Genomic DNA, 24,257 nt, shown 5'->3' on the forward strand with positions numbered 1-24,257 from the left:
CTGGAGGCTCTGAGAATTTCCTACGTAAACTCATCTGGCGGCAACACTCAGACTGGCCTGAACGTATTGGCAGAACAGGACTTAATCTGGCTTGGGGCTGTGCCGGGGCCCCCTCCTGTTTAGAGAGAAAATCCAGACATTTCTCTGCAGAGGGGGGCGTGCAGCTAAGGGCCGGTGTCCCAGAAGCAGCCTTGGAGGGTTTGTGAAATAGACAATGTATATATTCTTCTAAAGTCCTAACCACTCTGGACCACATGCAGCCCTCCCAGTCCCGGCTCAGGGCCCGTGGGCGGTTGTGAACTCCACTCTCTGCATGTCAGCAGCTGTGTCCCCTTCCACCAAGGGGAGCCTGGGGGGCACAGAGGTTGGACCAGGCTTGCCGCATCTGTCCTCAGCATCTGTCGTAAGACAGGCCCCGAAAGAAGCAGGAGCTTCTCAGTGCTCACCCTCGGGAACACCGACCTCCAAAACGATGACAACGCATGTATGTTTGAAATTCTTAAAGAATCAGAGCTACTGCTATTCCTAATCTGTCCTGACATAATTTGGAAATAGAAGGGAAGAAGCCAAAAAATGTTCTTACCTGAAAAAGTAGGTTTTGGCCATGTCGTAATGGCCAGGTGTCAGTTTGAGGGGAGGGCAGCCGACGGCCGAAGGCCTCACCATGAGCAAGCCCATCACCAAGGCCACGAAGAGCACGGGCAGCAGCAGGTTGGAGGCGGTGCCCTTCCAGGCCCGACCTGAGTGGCGGAGCCGCTTCAGCAGGAGGGCGGCCGTCTGTGCCCAGAGCAGGGCGCCGCCCCGCACCAGGGGGGCCCAGCAGGCGTGCCGTCTGAGGGGACGGGAAGATACGGCAGGTCAGTGCCTGGGGCCCACGTGGCATCCCCGACACGCCGCCCGTCGTGCAGGTCCCTTCACTGATCCCTGAGCCCAGGAGCACCAGCGGCTCCCACTCTACCCTAAGGACACACCTGAAAGTTACACACACGGGGCGTCTCGCGATATGAAACACAAGGACAGAAGTCACGGTGGCCCCCACTCCGCTCCTACTTCTGAAGGGGGGCAGGCAGACGCAAAAGGATGGGGAGACGGGGCTTGTGTTTATTCTCACGGGTTAAAACAAAGCCTGCGACATGAGCCTGCATTCTCGCACAAGAAGTACGAAACCAGGCTTCCCTGGTGGCGCAGTGGTTGAGAGTCCACCTGCCGATGCAGGGGACACGGGTTCGTGCCCCGGTCTGGGAAGATCCCACATGCCGCGGAGCGGCTGGGCCCGTGAGCCATGGCCGCTGAGCCTGCGCGTCCGGAGCCTGTGCTCCGCAACGGGAGAGGCCACAACAGAGAGAGGCCCGCGTACCGCAAAAAAAAAAAAAAAAAAAAAAAAATTGTGATTTAATGCACAACTAATGGTGATTCATATATAACTCCCATAAAGCATTATTAAATCAGCAGATAGAGAGACTCTAGTGCTAGAAAAGGTATATTAAGCTAAATTTGATCCTTCATCATATAAACGTAGACACGAATACAAAATACCCCCTTACTGATCACTTTAGGAGATTCTAATGTCGGATGATACTGATGCATGGCATTATGCATGCAGACCTATTAGGGTAATTACGTGAATTATCTAACTCAAGCAGAAATAACTGAGATGTTGGTTGCCAAACCCCTAGATTCCAAAATGACTGCTGAGATGATTGCTTGCTGTCCTCACGGCCTCTGGCTCAGGAGCTGTTTCACCGCCAAGACAGACGCCTCACTGTTTCCATTCAAGAGGACCTGAAAGTCACCGGTGGGCCCGGGGGCTTGTGCCTCCACCACACCTCTGGTCACTGCCCACCGGAAGCCACACCCCTCGGGTCAGCATCCTTCGACTGCACACCTGGCCACCGCAGCTGCTGCCACACTGTGCGCCTTCTCACATACGTGCACCACAGGCCGTGACTGCAAACCCCTGTTCAAGTCACAGGGGGTTTTGTCTGCACAGCAGGCACTACAAAATGGAAAAAGCATGTGACCATATGGGTGGTGGATTTGCCTGGTGATGGAGGAGCTGGGCCCGGGTCAGACTACATCCCTGTGCCCTCTGGCCATGCTCCAGAGGGGACCACCACAAGCGCCACTGTGGCGTGGGGACGGCTCCATCTTTCAATCCACGTAAACCAGGATTTGAATCCAGTCTCAGCCACCAACACGCTGTGTGACTTCTGGAAGCTTACCTAACCTCTCTGGATGCCATTTCCCCCAGTTGTAAAATAGAGACTTGTAGTATTTTCCCTGGAGGTAATGAGGATTATTATTACCACACTTATGAAACTACCAGTCCTAGTAAATGCTCATCAGACAGCCTCAGTAAGTCCGTGGGGAAAGGTGTTTCTTATATTAAGAAAAACAAATTTTCCCCACCTTCCCATAAATGTTAATTAGACACAAATTGGAAAAATAAAGAGCTAAGATAGCTGATGTCATTTATCCAACCACCAATCAAATATTCACAGCTAAACTCATGAAAGTATTCGTATGAATAATTTAACAGACAAAACTGGAATACTGGACCAAATTGTTATGAATTATCTCATTTGACTTATGAGTGCAATTATATTCAAGGACTCCAGTTACATCCATAATTATTCACTCCCATTTACACTGACCATAAAATTGCTTAGGGAAGATGTCCAAAGACTCTTTTTGGTCAGGTGGCTTCAATCGTTAAAAGATTACTTAAAGACTCAGCATCCAGCCCAGAATGCGATCTCCACGTTGCCAAGTTCATCCAAATATTCGTGAAGATTTTAAAACAAAGCATTATAAATGTAATGCCTTCAAGTCAATTTTTGAAAAATGAATACTCCAAAAGAAAACTGGGCAAACAGCATGCCTGAATATGCAGTTCCTTTTTAAAAAAATACAAAATAACTAATATATGTTTACTGCAAAATCAGATATTTTATGTAAGAAAATTTATCTGGAAAATAAATTTTCAGATTATCAATATGGTAAGGATTAAAAACAATGTCCATCCCTATTATTACTGAGTGTTTTAGGAAATGGGCCTTCTTAACAGTGCTGCTGGGAGAACAGACCTGTTCAGTCTTTCTGGGGGAAGCAAATATGAACCACCTTTGATCAGCTTAATTCCAATCCAAGAGTTGGATTTGTCAAAAAGCAATAGAAATTCATCAAATATAGCAAACAAGGTGGTTTGTTACATCTTATAGAGAATAGTAGCAAGAAGTTGTCTGACACAGGGGATTAATTGAACAATTTAAAATACAACCACTCAATGGAGAAAAATGTGTTACAAAATAACACATATAGAATGAATATAATTTACTAACAATACTAATATTAAACTAGAAAAATTATTACTGTTTTGGTGTATATACTTTAGTGAAAAGTTGTTGTCTTTTATGAAATAATTTCTACACTCTATACACTATTTGAATTTGACCAAGTGATTTTTTAGATTCAAAAAGTTAAAGTGGTACTTCCCTGGTGGCGCAGTGGATAAGACTCCGTGCTCCCAATGCAGGGGGCCCGGCTTCCATCCCTGGTCAGGGAACTAGATCCCACATGCATGCTGCAACTAAGAGTTCGCATGCCACAACTAAGGAGTCCACGAGCCACAACTAAGGAGCCCACCTGCCACAACTAAGACCCAGGGCAACTAAATAAATAAATAAATATCTTTTTTAAAAAGTTAAAGTACTATATACATTTTCAACTTACTTATTAAAGATTTCTATTTATTTGTGTGGTGAGATCATGCTATTTTTTCTTCTCAGTTTTCTGGTTTTTTGAACAATGAATATTTATGCATCTTGTAATCAATAATTATTCTGTAAAGACTGTATACTTATTTGGGAGATGCACGACTTTATGAAATAGAAATAGTATCTTTCTTTGCTCACTGAGTTAAGAGAATTTTAGAGTTGAAGTGGATCTTTAAAATAATGTAATTCAAACCTTTCACTTATTTATAAATACACGCAGTTCAGGAGAAATTGTGAAGTGAGTTAATTTGGGAGAACAAAGCACAGCATTTATTACGTGTAAGTGCTATGCTAGTTCCTTAGGTTTTCTCTTTGAATAAAGTTCTCAAAGCTTTTAATCTTCTAATAGAGTCAAACGTAATGAAACATGACAATTGACCAACACAGTGTACTGTATTTAACAGTAGGTCAGACTTCTCCAAGGGGCTGCCACTGCCAGGAATTCAAGGAGTAAAAGGTGTTCTCTGCCTGGCGTGGGGAGGATCTCCTTGGAGTAGACATGGGTTCTGAGTCAGAAACATGGTACATCAGGTACTAGGGATATGGCCGACCCTCCATATCTGCCTCAGAAAATATTCAAGAAAAAAAAATACTCCAGAAAGTTCCAAAAAGCAACACTTGTATTTGTCACACACTGGTAACTATTTACTGAGCATATATATTGTATCAGGTATTATAACTAATCTAGAGATGATTTAAAACATACAGGAGGATGTGTGTAGGTTATATGTAAATACTACACCATTTTATATAAGGGACTTGAGCATCTAGGGATTTTGGTATTCACAGGGGTCCTGGAACCAATCCCACCTCGGATGCTGAGGGATGACTATATTTTCTACTGCGCCCCAGTCATGACCTGGGACTCCAAAATCATTAGCAGGGCGGAAAAGGCTTAAATCATTTCATCTGTTCTCACCAATCCAGAAAACAGAATCAGCAAGCTGTATGGAAAACTAACAGTGCCAGATGGCTCCTGGGGGGTAGGCTTTTAATCAAACAGGTAAACACCTGCAGATGGGCATTAATGTTGAGAATGTGTCCTAGTACCAGGACTCGGGAATCCCAACCTCGTGTGGACACACTGACATCTGCACAGGCAGTGTGCCGCCAGTGACCCCATTCAGAGCACAAAAGACGTAGGTGGGGTGGTCCCCAATCTTTGTCCTGGTAAAGACTATAATTGTGTGACATTTATGCAAATTATGACTGAATTATGAATAATAATTCATACCATTTAAAGAAGAAAAACTAACAAAATCAAATATCTTCCTATTAAGAAAGGAAGGAAGGGGGGGACAGGAGAGGGAAGGAGAGATAAAGAGAAAAAAGAGAAAATCGAAAAAAATGGGAAAAAAGTAAAAGGAAAGGAGAAATTTTGTGACACATTGGTTTGCTTATTAATATGACATAAAACCCAAAATACAGGGCTTCCCTGGTGGCGCAGTGGTTGAGAGTCTGCCTGCCGATGCAGGGGACACAGGTTCGTGCCCTGGTCCAGGAAGATCCCACATGCCGCAGAGCAGTTAGGCCTGTGAGCCATGGCCACTGAGCCTGCACGTCCAGAGCCTGTGCTCTGCAATGGGAGAGGCCACAACAGTGAGAGGCCCGCATACAGCAAGAAAAACACAAAAAAACAAAAACCAACAAAATACAATTATTTCTTAAATATTAAACCTGGTAATATAAAAATACACAAAATTTAAAACCATGCTAGATTACTGTAACCTTGCTTTTGAAAAGCAAAAGGAGTACTATGTTTAATTCTTTAAAAAGCTAACAAGTAGACTATATTTATCTAAATTATTTTAATAATAATCTCACAGCTCTATATTACCCAACTTTTATGATGCTTTACCTGTTTTCTTGTAACAACCATACTATTTTATTGTACATGATTTTTCTTAAAAAAGAAAAAAATAGGTGATAGTGTAATTTTCTACATGAAAAGCCACTGAAGGTTCCAATTGCTATACATGTATATATCCTTGATCTGATTCTTTGAAAAGCACTATGATTGTTGAAAAGACACTCAGCATCACTAATTATTAGAGAAATGCATATCAAAACTACAACAAGATATCATCTCACACCAGTCAGATTAGCCATCATCAAAAAATCTACAAATAACAAATGCTGGAGAGGGTGTGGAGAAAAGGGAACCCTCTTGCACTGTTGGAGGGAATGTAAATTGGTGCAGCCACTATGGAGAACAGTATAGAGGTTCCTTAAAAAACTAAAAATAGAACAACCATTTGACCCAGCAATCCCACTACTGGGCATATATCCAGACAAAACCATTTAAAAAGATACATGTACCCCGATGTTCACTGCAGCATTATCTACAATAGCCAGGACATGGAAGCAACCTAAATGTCCATCAACAAAGGAGTGGATAAAGAGGATGTGGCACATATACACAATGGAATACTACTCAGCCATAAAAAAGAATGAAATAATCCCATTTTCAGCAACATGGATGGACCTAGAGGTGATCATACTAAGTGAATTAAGTCAGACAGAGAAAGACAAATATCATATGATATCACTTATATGTGGAATCTAAAATATGACACAAATGAACTTACCTATGAAACAGAGACAGACTCAGAGACATAGAGAACAGACTTGTAGTTACCAAGGGGGAGGGGGTTTGGGGGAGGGAAGGGCTGGGAGTTTGGGGTCAGCAGATGCAAACTAGTATATATAGGATGGATAAATAACAAGGTCCTACAGTAGAGCACAGGGAACTATATTCAATATCCTGTGATAAACCACAATGGAAAAGAATATGAAAAAGAATGTATGTATATGTACAACTGAATCACTTTGCTGTACAAAACTTACACTTTGCTTACAAAACACTGTAAATCACCTATACTTCAATAAAATTTTTTTAAAAAGCATTATGATCGTGATACCCAAAATGTTAAAAGAATCAAATTAGGATTTCACTTTGGAATAGGGTCATCCCTTACACCTAGCCACGTTTTTTGAATAATTTAAAGGTTGCTGAAACCCCTTTGTTTAAACCTGCCTTGAAAAGATAGTGACTTGACCTTTAGAGAACCAGGGTACAGGCTGGCTCTGCCACCAACTACATACATCCCCTGGGCTGGTTGCAAGCTCAGAATGTGGGTTTTGTCTTAAATGCACCGAAGACAGGTCCTCCTGAAGCTTCTCAACAGCCTCACACTTGGGTTTTCAAACCTGAGCTCCCTCCAAAGTTCTAACAGATGGTTAGGAAAAGGACCTGGGGACACCTCCTGCTGCATCCCCATCGCGACCTCAACCTTGGCCCTCACCTCTGGTTCTGCTCTGCGTGGGTCAGATGGATGAGGGACGGATGGACGCTGACCAAAGGCTGTCCCCAGCACCCCCGTCTGTTTCTCACCTCACTGAGCTGAGGCTCCCCCCAACCCCACCCCAAGGCCATTCCTCCTACTTGCGAAACACCCCCTGTGCATTTCCCCAGGCCCCCCACCCCCGATGTCCTCTCTCGGCTGTAACAGTCATGCCTGATGGACCTCACACAAAGCCGTCTTCAAGCCACCAGCTGTGGGCCCATCTCAATCTGATTTCAATCAGTGTAAACAAGAACGCTGAAGTGGGTGATGAGGCAAAGAGGTGAGTTTGTAGTTTTAAGAGAGGCAAAGAGAGCTGCTTAGACACCCCACGGCATCTCATGCCATCAGGGAGGAGGGAACGGAGGTACCGGTTCAGGATGCCCGGCTCAACCCCTCTCCGCTCTGACCAGGAGGTGAGTGTGGAGGAGGGTGCCCTCGAGGGCACGTCTGTCTTCAGCTTCCTGAAGACCGACAGGCCCACAAAGGTTTCCCCAAGATGTCCTGTCGTTAAGTCTGAGGCAGCGGCTACCCTAAGAGAAGTAAAGCACATTCTTTGTCAAATATTTCACGAGAAGATGTGATTCCAGTTCAGGAAGTGAGGATTGTAACTATTCATCACCAGCCTTAGGCACTTTCTCTGGCAGGTCTGATCTGCACGCTGGCGCGAACTCCGTCTCCACACACTTTCCCCACTTCCTGAGTCCCCAGCGGAAGCTGCTGCTTTCTGGCACCATCATTAACCCGCCCAAGTCTATTTCAATCCCATTTTCATTCTGGCAGACGGTTTTCTGCAAAGCACCCGCGGTCAGCTCTCTGCTGATTTTAGCGAACGCGGCACACAAACCTTCTTTGGCGTGTATAACTGGCAGCAGACACATCTCCTCTCCACCTCTCCTGCATGTGTTTGAAGTTTGAGGAAATGGGGACAAAGAAGCAAAGACAGCTCTGCGTCTAACGCCACAGCCAAGCCTAGGAGACACACAGAATCTGCAACAGCTCTGTGAAGAGGCAGAGAATGATGGCCTCCCGGGTAGGATGGGCTGTGCAAACAGGATGGTCTGAGAAAGCAAACGAGAGGCTGCAGATCCTCCAGATTAATCGTTGCCGAAATCACTTCCCGTCATCACAGGAAGGAGCAATTAAGCATGAAGCACAGGCTCAGCTCGGTGCTCTGTGATGACTTAGAGGGGTGAGACTGTGCGGGGAACGGGAGGGAGGTCCAAGAAGGAGCGGGCATATGTATACACGTGGCTGATTCACTTTGCTGTACAGCAGAAACTAACACAACACTGTAAAGCAACTATACTTCAATTTTAAAAAAGAATAATAATAAAAAACAAACTAAAAGTTCTCAAACTGCATGATGGCTGCACAACTCAGTACATTTACTAAATATTAATGAATTATCTATTTAAAGTCAGTTAATTTTACAGTATGTAAATTATACTTGAATAAAGTTGCTTAAAAAAAAGAATTAGGGCTTCCCTGGTGGCGCAGTGGTTGAGAGTCAGCCTGCCAATGCAGGGGACGCGGGTTCGTGCACTGGTCTGGGAAGATCCCACATGCCTCAGAGCGGCTGGGCCCGTGAGCCATGGCCACTGAGCCTGCGCGTCTGGAGCCTGTGCTCCGCAACGGGAGAGACCACAACACTGAGAGGCCCACGTACCGCAAAAAAAAAAAAAAAAAAAAAGAATGAAATACAGAGGATTAAACTGAGGGAGAAAAAAGAAGTTCAGGTAAAGTGATGCTGACAACCATAGAGTTATAAGAATTTCAATGCAATCTCAGATCTCGCAAGGCAGGGGAGGGGTGGAAATATGGCTTCTTAGAAAAAAGGCACAGCAGAGTCTTACAGGCAGAAAACAACAGTTTCCCAGATTCGCTCTCTATTAGATGGATTTGCGAAGTTTCACACCAAATTTGAACTTAAAGAGATTCTTATAGGGTGTTTTTCATAGCAGTGACCACAGACCACCTAAATCAAAGGAAAACTGGGGTGCTTGCTTAAAAATGTAAATGTCTAAGTCTTTGGAATCAACATTTGTGGAAATTGGGCCTAAGAAACTGCCAATTTAATAAACATCAGGTTATCTTGTTTTTTATATGTGTGTGTGTATATATATATATATATATATATATATATATATATACAAAAATATATAAAGTCGCCATCCTAACACACGTGAGGTGTTGCCCATCATGGTTTTGAATTCTGTTTCCCTGATGTTAGTGATGTTGGGCATCTTTTCATGTAACTGTTGGCCATCTGTACGTCTTCTTTGGAAATATGTCTGTTCAGGTCCTTTGCCCATTTTTAAATCAGGTTATTTGTTTCTTTGTTACTGAGTTGTAGGAGTGCCTTATACATTTTGGATATTAACCCCCTATCAGATATATGGTTTGCAAATATTTTCTTTCATTCTGTAGGTTGCCTTTTCATTCTGTTGTTTCTTTTGCTGTGCAGAAACTTTTGGCAAGAATATGGAAAGGTTAGAACCCTTGTACACTCATATATATATATATATATATATAATGGAATATTATTTAGCCATAAAAAGGAGGGAAATCCTATCACGTGTGACAACATGGGTGAAGTCGGAGGACATTACACTAAGTGAAATAAGCTGGACCCAGAAGGATAAATACTTTTGATTCCACTTATGTGAGGAATAAACTAGTCAAACTCATAGGAACAGAGCATAGAATTGTGGTTGCCAAGGTGTGGGAGGGGATAGGGGATTTGTCGTTCAATGGGTATAAAGTTTCAGTTAAGCAAGATGATTAGATTCCAGAGCTGTGCAGGCAACACTGTGCCCAGAGCCAACTTAAAGTGTTTACTGAGAGGGCAGCTCTCACATCATGTGTTCTTAGCACACATAAAAAAAAAGAGGGAGATGCACGAGAACATTTTTGGATTTGTGAATGTTTACTACCTTGATTGTAGTGATGATGTCACAAACTCATCAAACTGTATACATTAAGTATATGGAGATTTTTTTATATCAATTATACAATAAAGCTTTAAAAAAAAAAAAAAGCACCCAGGGGACCTCCCTGGTGGTCCAGTGGTTGAGACTCCACACTTCCAATTCAGGGGGCAGGGGTTCGATCCCTGGTCGGGGAACTAGATCCCACACACACACACAAAAGCATCCGGGTGATGTTTTTGTTTTTGTTTTTGTTTTGTGGTACGTGAGCCTCTCACTGTTGTGGCCTCTCCCGCTGCGGAACACAGGCTCCGGACGTGCAGGCTCAGCGGCCATGGCTCACGGGCCCAGCCACTCCGCAGCATGTGGGATCTTCCCGGACCGGGGCACGAACCCGTGTCCCCTGCATCGGCAAGCAGACTCCCAACCACTGCGCCACCAGGGAAGCCCCGGGTGATTTTTTTAAAGATTCCTTTAAAAAGTTCTCTTCTCTTAAAACTATATCCTGAACACAGCAGCTGGGGCTGTGACACATCAGTGAGCTGTCTGTCCCAGGACCTGCTCCTCCAAAGACCAGACATGCCTGCAAAGAAACCACACCCACACTGAGGGGCTGGTGCCGGCCGACTCTGTCCCAGGGAGAGGGGAGCAGAGTGGGGGGCACATTGCTCCCTTGCGTGACCTTCTGCACATCTTTGCCCACCGTGGGCCGGGGCTTCTGGGCAGGACTAGGTCCACAGTGGAAAGAGAAAGGCACCTCCAGGTGAGGAAATATGACCAGGCAGACTCCCGCTACTGAAACTGTCTGGACAGCCAGTGATTCTGGATTAAAGACACCAAAGTTCTCGAATATAGAAATGCTATTTCCCCTAAAGAACCACGGTCACCTGTCTGGTGTATTAAACGCCAGTCAGAGCTGGGAAATCAATGAAAATGCACAGGGTCCCCATCATGCCCAGAGAGGCAAAGCACAGATCAGAAAAGCCTGCTCGGGCAGCTTTCATCAGAAGGTACCTCTTCTAAGCTGGTGTCTGAGATCCCACAGCCCGTCAGGTACAGGTGGTGAAGGTTCTGGTCCAGGGCCTGGAAAAGCCCTGTGAAGCAGGCTTTGTCTGCATCCTCAGGGATCGTGTAGCTCAGCTCGCCCCAGCTGCTGCCTCGGAGGGATGCCTGTGGGATGTAGGTCTGCATCGGAGACATGGCACAAGCTGTGTCCTTCAGGTCCCGGCCTCCAGAACAGAAGGCTATCCAAAAAAAAGTCACGGAACAGCAAGGATTGTAAACCCAAACATACCAAATTTACATCAACTGATTTCACATCTATCCCTAAGCAAATTATTTTGAAATTCCAATTCTTGCTCCACACCCACCAGCGTCCATAATCTGTTTCTCCCTTTCGCAGGCACATGGTTTCCTCCACAAGGACTGAGACCCCAAGGACCTTGTGTCCTGCTCTGTCACCTCCCCAAGACCTACAGCAGGCAAGGCCCAGGCTGGATTCGGAATAAACACCTGCTGAGCGACCTGACCCCAACGTGGAAATGTTGTGACCGGGGAGCAGTCTGGATCTGTCTCCTCTGCCCCCCGAGGAGGTACGTGTCTCCCTGCAGCTACCCCTGGGGTCTCACCTCCTTGCCCTGCCCGTGGGCCTGGGTCAGGCTGGAGAGGGTGCCGCGGCACTGGAGCCACCCCTGCTGCAGCACTGCCACGCGGTCACTCGGCACCTCGGCCTAGTCCACGTGGTGGGTGGTGAAGATGACAGTCCGGCATCAGACCCACACAACATGCCAGGGGTCCATCTCGAACCTCCAGTGGGGGAAGCCAATGCGGGTGTGGGTGGTGTCGAGAGCATCACAGGGTTTTAGGTTAGCCGAGGTCACCCCCCAAATCAGAAGCCCGGAAACGCCTCTGGGTTAGGGCGCGGCTTCTGCAAACCCTCCATCATGAAGGGTGACACTGAGAGACAAGCCAGGGAGCCCCCGGGTCCAGCCGCCCCGTCCGGAAGAGCTCACAGCAGCTGTGGCCACAGAGAGTGCATTTCAGGCAGGGGGCAGGTGGGGGGGCCCTCCCCAGGAAGAAAGGCCCCACCGAGCACGGGGCACATGGCCCCTTTTTGCAGAAACGAACGTTCGGCTCATACGTGTCCTCTATGAATTCTCTCACTTGTCGAGTTTCACTACGTTTGCTGGGGGAGGAAAGGGGCCAGACTGACCTCAGAAGGCCAGAGGCCCTACAAGGTGTTTTCATAAAGTTCACTTCAGCTAGCTGAAGGGAAGCTCTCAGGCCTACATCGAGCCCATTCTACCTATTCTAGTTTACTGAATAGAAATAAACCCATTGATTGATTCTCATCTCAAAAGCAAATTTTCCAAGAGAGAAGCCCAAACACATTTTTAACTCTACCAGATTTTATATTTTTAAATAGCAGAGAAAGATGGAAAGACCAGGATTCTCAATTCATTTTTTTTAACTGCATCTAAAAAGAAACCATGATATATAGACCCTAGAGCACAGTGGCCAATATCGCCACAGATGTGTCCCAAAGACCAAGGCCAACCCCCTGGCATGAGAGGTCCTTTGAGGCTAAGAAAATGTGCTCAGTCCCTGATCTGGGGTTAGAGACGGTTTAGAGACCAGATGATGTGTTTCCAGACAATCAAGTCATCTGAAAATGAAAGTTAGCTGGAATGTAAATTCCCAAAAAATGTAGATTAAGTTCACAGATGTTTGATGCTTCTCAGCGGACATTTAGGAAATTCAAGACACCCCCAAACCTCAAAGGACAAGTGTGGCTCAGTAAGACACCACTTTAGCGTTCCCCCAGTTCAGGTGGTGCGTTTGGTCCCCTCTTCTCGGAAAGTGGTCCTTCCCCAACCACTTCTCTTGCCTGTTTTAACAGCAGTGATGAGCGGCCACTGGCCGAGCACCCACGTACCAGGCACTGAGCTGTGCACTTGCACACACTCACTTCACACACAGCCCCACAAGGCGCGTGACTGTCTCCACTTGCAAACTGGAGTCCAGAGGTGCGGGATCATTTCCCAGGTCGTCCAGGAGGTGTAGCGCAGGAGGGGGAGGAGTGGACCCATTTGCTCTGGTACCTTTTCCGTCATTATTGGTCCTCCAAGGGAGGCCTGGAGGCACTGGTCCTAGGGCTGACCAGGACCTCAGCGCCAGGCATCACTCAGCAGGAAACGCGGATCACATCCCAGGGAGCCGGACGGCCAAACGCTCCGTGTTCTGCCCGCAGAGCCTCCTTCTGTTCAGCAGGGATCACTTGCTTTCGTGCCGCCCTTAGCTCTGGTTTACAAAGCTGTGGCACAGCTGCCTGGAGGTTTGGGGCTGTTTCCAGACACCGCTACATGCCGATGCTTGAAAACCTATTTCCCTGCTGGTACCACCCATCTTATCCTACCGATTTCACACGTCCGTCAGCGCACAGATGCTTCCAAAGGAGCCTCCAAAGACAACCACTGCCAAATGACCTAGAACAGCGAGAATATATTTAACTTAGAACAACAGAATTTGAAGAAAGCTGCCTGTTTCTGAGACTTTTATCGTATCTGGTGTTCTGTGCAAAGTTACAATTGTGCTCATGACTCAAATGTTCTGTCAGCGGAGCCCTGAAGGCCCCAGCTGATTTTTAAAATAAACAAGAACCAAGAGCCTGTGGTGTTTGCTGTGCGCTGCAACTCAGGCGAGCAGAGTAACCATATCTGCTGACCTGCCCGCCTCTCCCCTGTCCTCTTCATCAACCCCACTCCCAGGGCAGGGAAAGGATTTACGTTCATTTTATCTCAAAACGTCACCCGTCCCTTTAAGCGGTGTCCAAAGTCTCTTGCACAGAGGGTCACGGTTTCTCATCCTACTTTTCTCCCCAAAGGGCCTCAGGTAAGAGGAGAGAGGGGCGAGCTGTGATCTCGGGGCAGTGGGCAGGGGGAGGGGCTCGGGCCCCGTGTGGTCAGCATCCTCTGACCCCGGGTGATGACCAGGACCACCTGGTCCTGTCCCCGCCCCTGTGCAGCAGGGTCAGCCCACGGCACGACCCTCGGACCCTCTGCTCCCCTGGGCCCCGTGGTCCTGCTGACCGCCAGCCCCCGAGTCTCCCCCGGCTTCCAGGGCCCACCTCACCCCTGTAGGCAGCATGCCTGGCAGGCTCTGTCGCCCTCTCAGTGCAGAAGCTGGGGACTGTGAAAGTGCGGGACAGGCGCCACGGGTGCGGCCCTGGGCCAGCGTCCCGCTAGGCCTCATGAGCTCTGATGCGGCTGCACCGGGTCGGGAGGATCCCTCACCCCTGACCACCTGCTCACGAGGCCCCGCGCTGGGTCCCACTGGGCCCGGAGCGGTCTCCCAGCCCAGGGCGGTCTGTGGCCTTTTCTGTCTTCTCCCTCCACGACCCCCCTAGGTTTCTGCAACAAAAAAGGACAGGGTGGTCCTTTCAGGTGTCCTCCCCGACCCCGGCCTTTAAGCTTCAAGGGATGAACAGGAGCATCTTTTCTGCCTTAAGGAGAGATATGATGACTTTTCTCTGGTCCCTTCTCCCTGTATTTCTTAAGAAGCAAATCCTAATCTCCCCCAGGGAGGTGAAGGTTTCAGGTTAAGTCAAAAAGGCTTTGTACTCAAAAGTCCAAAAAGGAAAGAAAACATTTTACAAGCTTCCACGGTAACCCTGCCGCCGTTGCTCCCATGCACGCCTAGCGGCAGCATTGCGTATGTTTCTGTCTTCCCGATGCTTTTTCCAAACTCCGGTGTTTCTGTGTGAAATGCAGTGCTTCCTGGCTGCAGTGCTGCAGAATCACAGCAGGAAATCAGAAGCTGGAAGTCAATAACGACCCATCTAATGCCCTAAGTTGGAAGTACTGTACACAATAATACAGGTGAGAAACACGAAACTTCCAAAGCCTAGCCCAGGCTCCACCCTTAGCTCGGGGAACCTCCTCTGTGGCTGTAAGCAAACCCCAGCCCTTATCTCTGTGACTCGGTTTCCTCCCCGAGAAAATGGAGGGCTTTTTCCAGATTATAGCTGGGACTCCCCTCCTTGTAATCCCAGAATTACTCCAGAATGGAGCCCAACGTGGATGCGTGCAGTGTCCACTGACATCAGGCGTGACAAGCTCGGATGGCCCCACTGCTAAGCCGGCTGAGCAACCCCCAGACGCCCGGCACCACAGGGATGCTGCACGACGGGTGTGTCTCCGTGCGCTCCTGGGAAATTTCTTTCCCCGAGAAGGATGACGTATTGGGATACGCCCCTTGCTCCCCTCCACCACGGCGGTACAGCGGGAGGAGAACGCGGAGCGCCGCCTGCTCCCGCTTTCTTGGTATTCGAGGAGCACGTCCCAGACGCCACGGCAGGAACACGGGTCCACCGTGCTGGTGGGCTCGTCGAGGACCACGGTCCTCGACGCCTGGAGGAAGGCGATGCCGAGGGACAGCTTCCTCCACGCGCCCCCTGAGAGGGCGCGGGCGTGTTGGGGCTGGTACTGTGCCAGCCCCACGTCCTGGAGAGTTCTGGAACGAGAACACAGCCCTCCCCTCCCCGAACTCCTAATCCCACTCCACAAACAATGCCTTGCGAGGACCGAGCTCTTTCTAAGAGGCCCAGAAACACGGAGGAGGCCCAGGACCCACGTTGCCCACGAGTCCTGACGCAACAGCACCGGCCCCCGAGGGGCCCAGATGGAGCCACGTCAGGGGACCCAGCGCGGGGCCTCGTGAGCAGGACCTTCCCTTAGGTCCCGTTTGTAGGAAATACGTGCTGCCTCCTCTCTGGGCTTCACTCACACCTGCTGCCGAGGGCCCTCAGTTCCCTCGGGACCCTGCGGAGGCCGGTGGGGTGGCCAGAGCAGCCCGCCAGGCACGTCTGCGGAAGGTCTGGACTCTGGTCCACGTGCGCTACGTCTGGAGCAGCCCCTTCCTGACTGAGGAATGACCAGACGCCGTTAGAGTGGGGATCGGCCCCCTCTTACCTCCGGGAGCCTTCAGTCTCCACGCTGATTTCAGACGCCCGGCATCTCCCAACGAGAGGAGCCACCGCCGTCTTTCCTCACAGGTAACCTTTCACTCTGAGTCCCGTGAACTCTTGGGAACACTTAGCTCCCCCCACCTACTTAATCTCACCCTCTGTGCAGCCCCTCTTAGAGCAGTGCCCCCCGAAGCCCTCCCCTGAGCACCCACAGCCAGTGGATTCCCTCCCGTGGAGCCGCAGGCGGGTCACAACTTCCTGGAGGCCACGGAGCAGCCAGAGAGGACGAGGCGCGGAGGGATCACAAGGTGCTACTCAGCCTCTTGAAGAAACTGCAAACCCCCAGGCAAAGAGGCTGACTGGTAAAATCCCAGGAACCCGCCCGCCTGACCACCGAGTAAATGGTTCGTGTCCATTTCACTGTTTGCGGATTTCTCATCCCGACCCAGAAGGAGCCCAGGAGAGCTTCTCAGGTCTGCTTGTCGGTCTGCCCACCTGATGGTTGGTTAGCGTCCCCGTGCATTTCCTGCAGGGTGAACCCCAACTTACATTCGGAGCTGTTCACGCCCTTGTTTTTCAGGTGCTCCCACTGTGGACAGCAGCCCAGTTGGGAGGAAAAGGACAGGCGGTCCATCTCAGCAGGGGACTGCCTTCACCTTCATTCCCATTAGACCCCCAACCCCTCCCCGGCCAGGTGACTCCAACACCAGAGGAGGTGAATTTATTAAGCCCACGTTAGTCCCACATGGACCGGCAGAGAAAACCAACAGCAAAACAAGGCAGTGAGATGTCAGATGTTCTCAAACACGCAGGTCCTAATTCCATTTCTATGTTATACCAAAACCCCGCCCATTCTCTCTCGACCTTGAACTCAGCACACTCCTATGCACTCCACACCAGGCCACACCCTGGACCCAGCTGCTTCCAGCAGCGGCAGCTCCACCAGAGGCTCGCTCCCACGCATCCTCCTCTGACCACATCCTTTCTCCAGCCATCGCTCACCCACAAAACCGGACTCTCCTCTGGGCCCCCCAGCCCCTCCCTGCCCTCTGCGTCCACAGGCTCTGCCCTCCGCAGAGTCGCCCCCCCCCGACAACCCTCCCCGCCACTCCTAGGATGGTGCCCAGCAAGCCACCGCCCGCATCTGCCTCAGTGGTTCGCTCCGTATTCAAAACATCCTCTTCTCTTCCATCTTGATAATGTCCCATTTCTTTGCACCCTTTTGCAGCAAGACTCCGGGGAAGAAGTGCGGTTTCCAGCCCCCTCCTTCCGTCCTCTCTCTACAGACTCCAGAGAGACCTCCCTCCCCACTGTGCTACTGAGATGTCTCTGCCCAAGTCACCAGCCACTTCCTTACCCTAAGTCCAGAGGTCGTGTTTCAGTCTTCATGTTACCTGACCCTCCTCAATGGACTGGTCCCTCCTCAGTCCCCACCGGTCCCTCCCCCTCATCCCTGGCGGGTCCCTCCTCATCCCTCCATCCTCTTCACACTGCAGGGTCCAGGGCTCGGTGCCCTGTCCTCTCCCCATGTCCACCTGCACACCTGTCCTCTTGGGTCTCTTCACCATCGAACAAGCCAGCCTGCAGCTGGAGCCCTGCGGTGCTCACCAGAATGCTCGACACTAACGCTAACTGCATCACGGCATCCCATTGATAAAGTGCCTCCTTGACTTCTCCCTCCTCCTCCAAATAAAAGGCAGAACAGTAAAGACCTGACTCTTGACAAAGGTTCCCTCTGAGGCGTCTACCCAGGATCCCATTTGCCTTGAACAGCGTTGTAACTCCTCATTAAGGAAACCAAGCACTGCCACGGGAGCTGACAGTGAGTTCAGCTGCGAGTCAGGGGCTTCAGCCGCCGCTCCTCTAATTGAGAACAGCTGTCCTAAAACATGATCGCACCCCGACCACCTCTGTGCACACCAGCCTCGTTGCCAGGTAACACACAGCAAAGTGATAACCACCGAGGTTGCTGCACCCACATCAAAAGATGGAGCCCGCAAAGCGTCGCTAGGAGCTACGTTGAGGCCCAGCCACTAGGAGAGCAGAGTCTGCCGTGGTCCAGGGTAGGTGCATACTTTGAATGAAAATCGGTGCCCCGTGACTTTCATAAAAATGTAGGTGGCACGTAACCAATCTGTCCTTTAGCAACACGCGTCACTTCTCTGCAAGTACCTGCTGTCGTTTAGGACGGGCTTGACTAGCACAAAGGAGACATTTTCCTGTGTATTCGAGACCCCACGGTCACTAGCGTGGCTGTCATCAGCAGCCACTTCTGAAGACGTGATGTGAACCCGCCCCCTGCAGTGGAGAACAGCCTCTAGACGCCACTTACCGGCCAACAATGTGAACTGGGGGGTGGGGGGAGACCACCGTTAAAACGAAGCCCAGCGCACCATCTCTGATTTAAGGACTCGTGTCCCCTGAGGTTGGGGCTGCCTCAGTTCAGACTTAATTCGCATCTGACCCTACGAGCGTGAGCGTCCACCTGCATCTGACCTGCTCCACACCTGCTGTCCCTAAACACAGTCCCCCGTTTCAAGGGAGGTCATCCAGAGAAGCACTGCTCTCTTCCAGGCGTGGAGAATACACCTGCCCGGAGAAGGGCACTGCTGGAGAGACAAGGGGTCGTTTTCCAGCACTGCTCCCAACCGCAAGGTTTTTCTGTTTCACGTGGTGAGGAACAGGGTCTCTGGGGACGGAGCACTCCCAAGCCCTGCACGCTTTCTCCTTCACTACCCGCTGACTGTAAACCCTCACTTTACAAAATGAATCTTGCAAAACTATTTCAAGGCGGCGATACGCGGTCACGTGTGACAGTTCCTTAGATGCCCATTTTCTTCTGAGGCCTGTGCAGTACTGACCATCCGTCCTCACACCCCGGCCCCAAAGCAGCATCTCCCCGCCGTGGGTCGGGCCTGCCTGGCGTCCTGTTTCGTGAAGTCGGCCTGAGAACAAGGAGCCTCCACCCTGGCCCAGCCGTGAGTCCCCCCGAGGGCCAAGCCCAGCGTGGGCCACGCCCTCACACCCACCCCGGGCCGTGTCTTCTACATCAGTGTCTCCCCTGCTGGCTTAAGGCCCCACCCGCCCTGTCCTTCCCCCTCGCCCCACTCCACATCCACCTCCCAGAGACGCCACTTTGTGTCCTGACCAGGAACTCAGGTCCCCTCTGCCCTCTGGGCTCAGCTTCTGCGCATCCCGGTGAAACAGGAGGAGCTTCCGTGGCCTCCCAGCCCGTCCTGCTGCCCAGCCCTTCCTCCGCTCGCCACACACGTCTCCTCTGCTCCCCCCAGAATGCATCCTGACCCCAGACCCTTCCTGGCCCCACCTTGGACACCCAGCTGGTCAACGTGGTCTTGAACAGCCTTCAAACCTGGGCCTCCGTCACAACCATGACTCAGGCTCTCAGCGGCCTCTCTGCATCCCGTCCCTCTCAGGGCTGGCACCCACCCAGGGCCACTGGTACACCCGCAGCGCCGCAGGCTGCTCGGCCCCTGCTGCCTGCAACCACCTGCCCGCAGGGTAACGTCCAGGCTCCTCGGCAGGACCACTTAGGCTCCTTCGCCCTCTCCTCACCCCCTCCGCCCGTCCTTTGCACCTCGGGACATCCAGAAGCACCCACACCTGTTACACACCCACACAGGGCAGGCGGCGGGGGCAGAGGTGGCTGCCCCTCACCTACGGACATGCCCATGCAGCTCTTGATGGGTCCCCGTGGTGCCTTCAGGGAGGGGAATAGCAGCAGGTGGTCGAGCACCGTGAGGGGGGCAAACAGGACGTGGCGCTGCGGACACGTGCCCAGCTCTGCCCTGACCGAGGGTGCCTCCGTCTGCAGGTTCCTGCCATTGACTGCAATGGCTCCGGATGGCAGGGGGGGTAGAGCCCCCTCAGCAAAGATCTGCAGAGAAAGAAGACTCATAAGCAGGGAGGGTGCCGCCCTGACCCCCAGCGGTCCCGGGGACGCCTGCAGCCTGCGGGGGGTCGCACCCAACCTCCCGCCAGCTGCCTCCTACACACGGACCGGACGCGGGCGGGACGCGGGCCTGCGGTCTGGTCATGCTCCTCTGGGAGGCGCTGTGGCCACCGACCGTCAGAGCTGTGAGTGTAGGATGGTGACTCCGAGTCTGTCGTCACAGACGAGGAAGCAAGCTAGAGAAACAGCCGATCACCCAAGTCCTCACTGGATGTGAGACGAGCAGAGACGCAACCTCAACCCCCAGACCTGTGGCCGGGCCTCATTCCTCTACAGGTGGCTGGAGCCACCTGTCTGCCACGTCAAATCCACGACAAGCCGAGGCCCGTCTCCAGAAACTCCTGTCTGCCTTGCCCGCAGGACACCTGAGGTCTGCCCAGTCTGCTAGTTCAGGGAGTTTATTATTCATGCTTTAGACTATGTTCTTTTTCTCCAAAGTGAGATATACACCCACCACAAGACCTAGCAAACCACTCCTAACTACTTACAGAAAGAAATTAAAATGTGTGTCCACACAAAGGGGTCTACGTGAATGTTCCTAATCACCAAAACCTGGACACAACCTCAACTGCCACCAACAGGTGAAACAATAAACCAACTGTGGTGTTTCCACCACGTGGAATCCTCAGGACCAGACAGCTGATGCGACAGTACCACACGTGGGTCTCCGAGCATCGTGCCAACGGGGGACCCAGCACAACTCCACTTATAGGAAACGTTAGAGAATGCAAACTGCGTAACAGCAACAAACAGCAGGTCTGGTCGCTCGGGGGCCAGGATCCAGGAGGCACAGGGGCCTTGGGGCGGGGAGCGGCACAAACGTCGGTGTCCTGTTCCTCCCCCGGCTGCTGTGCAGCTGTAGCTAAGCCTGTCGGCCCATCAGACGCACATCTGGACACATACTGTTTGCTGCACGTGAATTGCACCTCAGTAACTTTGATTGACAACTGTGTGCTATATAATTTTCAAACCTCTTCGGGGGATACAATGGGACCGTGTGTACACATCTGGATGAGTCTCAGAGCTTCTCATTTCAAGCAGTGACCATCAGCCAGTGAACAGGCCTCTGAGCCTCTCCTCTGAGACCTGCCAGGAAGAGACATCCCTGGGGTGACTCACAGCCTGCTGCAAACAGGCACAAAAAATGACGCAGTCAGCGACCCTCAAAACATCGAGAAACTCCTGATTTAATTCTCATCGTTGTGCTGAATACAAACTCCAGGTTTTCTTGTAGGAAATGTGTATTACTAAAAGCACAGTGTGGAGGCTGGCTTTCTGAGTCATTATTTGAGCAACGTTTCCTTTCCTGATCTGAAAACACTAAAAAACTACGCAGCGAAATCTTCAGCTCTATTTCAGCATCCGAGGAAAGTAGAAACCTTTCCACATTTTCACAGTAAAAGATTTCTGAAGCTTTATGTTTTCTACCTATGAGAATTCTGAAGCAAATACTCCCTTTTCTTGCTTTAACTAAGCATATACTTTAGTCCTACTAATAAAGAACAAAAAGACAGTCACTTGTTCAAAAGAGACATTCAGTAATTTGGGTGGTTTGCCCTTAAACACGCCCCATTTCCACAGTCAGCTCAGGGCTGTTTTGTGGGCCATGAATGTTTGAGCTCATCCTTTCTCTGGGATCACATGATTTGATTCTTTAAACAAATCTGGAGCCATTGGATCCCAAATCAAAAATAAAGGTTTCACACAAACACAACCACACAAAAAGCAGAACATGAAAAAGAAAAATACTCAGGTGTTAAAAAAGTTGCAAGCGTCATTGCAAATTTCATCTTCCTCTAGATACGCAAGAAGAGTTAAACTTAGTAGGAGAAAAAAAAGTCATAGGACTTTCAAAGGCCAAAGTGAAACCGTGAATATCTTTTAGGGAATAAAAGAATTAAATTTATTTTTAAAAGTCCCTCCCCCTCCCTTGAGTCTACTCAGACCCACGGCACCTCTAGTGAGAAGTCTGTCTTTCTGCTGTGTCTTTAAACTCTGTACTGAGACAAAATTAAAAAAAAGAAGAAAAGGGATCTAGCTTCTGTCTCACAGGTAAACTGGTATCTGTAAGAACCAAAGCCCCAGGTTTCAGGATGGGAGTGGGACGTACATGGTCTTCCCAGCACCGTTGGCCCCCAGCAGGGCAGTGATCTGGTACCTGTGGAAGGTCAGGGTCAGGTCCCGGACCTCCACCTGGTGGTGATCATGCTCCTTGGTCACAGAAAGCAGGACAACACCTGGGGGGCCTCCTTCCAGCTCTCCTTCCCCATTTTGCAGGGATGAGCCTGTGAGAAGATGCAATTCACCCTGAGGGGAGTTCAAAAGCCCCCAAAGTAACGTTCACAGTTAATAACTCAGTGGCTGCCTCGGGCTTGAATTCTAGTTCTGTGAAACTTGCAAAGCAATTCAAAAGTCTTTCTCAAGAGGCAGATTATACGATGGCAAAAATTAAGTGAAATCACTGACTACAAAGTTTTGTACCCTATGCTACACATTTTGCAAGAAAATAAAAACAAGCACGCACGCACACAGGTGTTTGTACGTATGCAGAGGAATGATGGCAGGCAGGTTAGTTACACACACAACTGACAGTCTCCAGAGAAGGTGACCATTGCTAGGCGGTGCTGTCCCAAATTTTCTGTGAGCTTCGTATTTTACTTGGGCAGTCAGAAAACAATTACAATATTGACTTACAGTATAAAACCGTCACAATGGGAGCTTGTTTATCCACAGATTCCTGCTAAGCTGTGCTCTGTGGACAAGCCCCAGGCCCCGATAGGACTGGCGTGGGGACCAGCCGCCCCCCCGCCAGTCTCCTGGGAAGCACATCCCCATGTGTAGGGGCAGCGATAGTCTCTCTCATGGAGCCTCGAATAAACTAGCACTTGTGAAACACTTTGAGCATTCTAAAGTGTGTTACACCTGGGACTTTCGCTTCTATTTATTACACAAATTCATGTTAGAGATGAAGCTTCATTTGCTGAATTACCATAGATGCACAAATGCACATGATGCACAGAGGACGCTGTAAGCAGTAACACTAACACTGGGGTTCCTGCCCACGAGGGGTGGAACGTGGGCCTCTGGGCAGCGGTGCACACACGGTTACAAAGGCTCAACCAGAAACGAAAAACAAAACCAAACTGGCCAGAAGGAGAAACACGCCTCCAACTACACTCCTTGTTACCAGCCTTGACTGTCCACGTCCCCACTGAAGAAGAACAGGTGAGAACCCCCGTGATCTGCCTTTTCACCACCACCATATATGGAATCTAAAAAAAAATGGTTCTGATGACTCTAGGGGCAGGACAGGAATAAAGACATAGATGTAGAGAATGGACTTGAGGACATGGGGAGGGGTAACGTTAAGCTGGGACGAAGTGAGAGTCTTGGTGCTTTTTGACCACCTAGAGGGGTGGGAGAGGGAGGGTGGGAGGGAGACGCAAGAGGGAGGGCATATGGGGATATACGTATGCATATAGATGATTCAATTTGTTATACAGCAGAAACTAACACAACACTGTGAAGCAATTATACTCCAATAAAGATGTTAAAAAAAAAAACCCTACAGAGAAGGATAACTCATAGTGCTAACATTTCTATATGAGGTATATCGCCATTCTTCAAACGGATCCTCCAAATTAATTTCATCCACTTAATAGTTACTTTGCCCCATTATATGTTGAAATGAAAGTGGATTTAATTATTAACGCCTATAATTTTTCTTTTAACACAGCCTAGCTTATGTTTGATGCGTGGTCTAATTTCTACAAGTGATTGAAGAGATAAAGGCCTCCATGCAGACTGTTTTATATTTTAGCACTTTGACCATCGAGCACAGAAGAGACACACAATCACACACACGACTCAAAAGATTCAAAGAGGTGACCGCAAAGGAAAGCATGGGGGTCCCTTGTCTTTTGATGTGAAGGAAGATGCTGAGCTGGTATTTGGTCCAGTATTTACCACCTGTTACAAGTTGTTGGAGTCTTAGCCCTGGTACCTCGGAATGTGACTGTATTTGGAGGGACAGTCTTTAAAGAGTGATTAAGGTAAAATGAGGTCATGGGGGTGGGCCCTGATCTAATAGGACTGGTGTTCTTAGAAGAAGAGATCAGGACACAGACACACAAAGAGGCATGACCATGTGAGGACCCGGGGAGAAGGCGGCCGTCCACACACCCAGGAGAGAGGCCTCGGGAGGAACCAGCCCTGCTCACACCTGGATCATGGAGTCAGAGCCCAGAGCTGTGACAGAATATGTGTCTCCTG

The 24,257-nt window shown here is 49.7% G+C and overlaps 1 protein-coding gene across 1 annotated transcript in view; it reads right to left on the minus strand.

Moving 5' to 3' along the window:
- ABCA13 (ATP binding cassette subfamily A member 13) overlaps positions 1 to 24,257 on the minus strand; it is a 301,396-nt gene that overhangs the window by 134,243 nt on the left and 142,896 nt on the right. The window contains 10 exon segments of the mRNA XM_049714700.1: positions 584 to 832; positions 1,718 to 1,782; positions 11,065 to 11,276; positions 11,279 to 11,294; positions 11,679 to 11,818; positions 15,365 to 15,561; positions 19,691 to 19,724; positions 19,727 to 19,910; positions 22,092 to 22,270; positions 23,177 to 23,257. Of these exon segments, the coding sequence (XP_049570657.1) occupies positions 584 to 832; positions 1,718 to 1,782; positions 11,065 to 11,276; positions 11,279 to 11,294; positions 11,679 to 11,818; positions 15,365 to 15,561; positions 19,691 to 19,724; positions 19,727 to 19,910; positions 22,092 to 22,270; positions 23,177 to 23,257 (1,357 nt within the window).

This window comes from Orcinus orca, chromosome 9 (assembly GCF_937001465.1).
Source record: "Orcinus orca chromosome 9, mOrcOrc1.1, whole genome shotgun sequence".
Lineage (NCBI taxonomy): Eukaryota > Metazoa > Chordata > Mammalia > Artiodactyla > Delphinidae > Orcinus > Orcinus orca.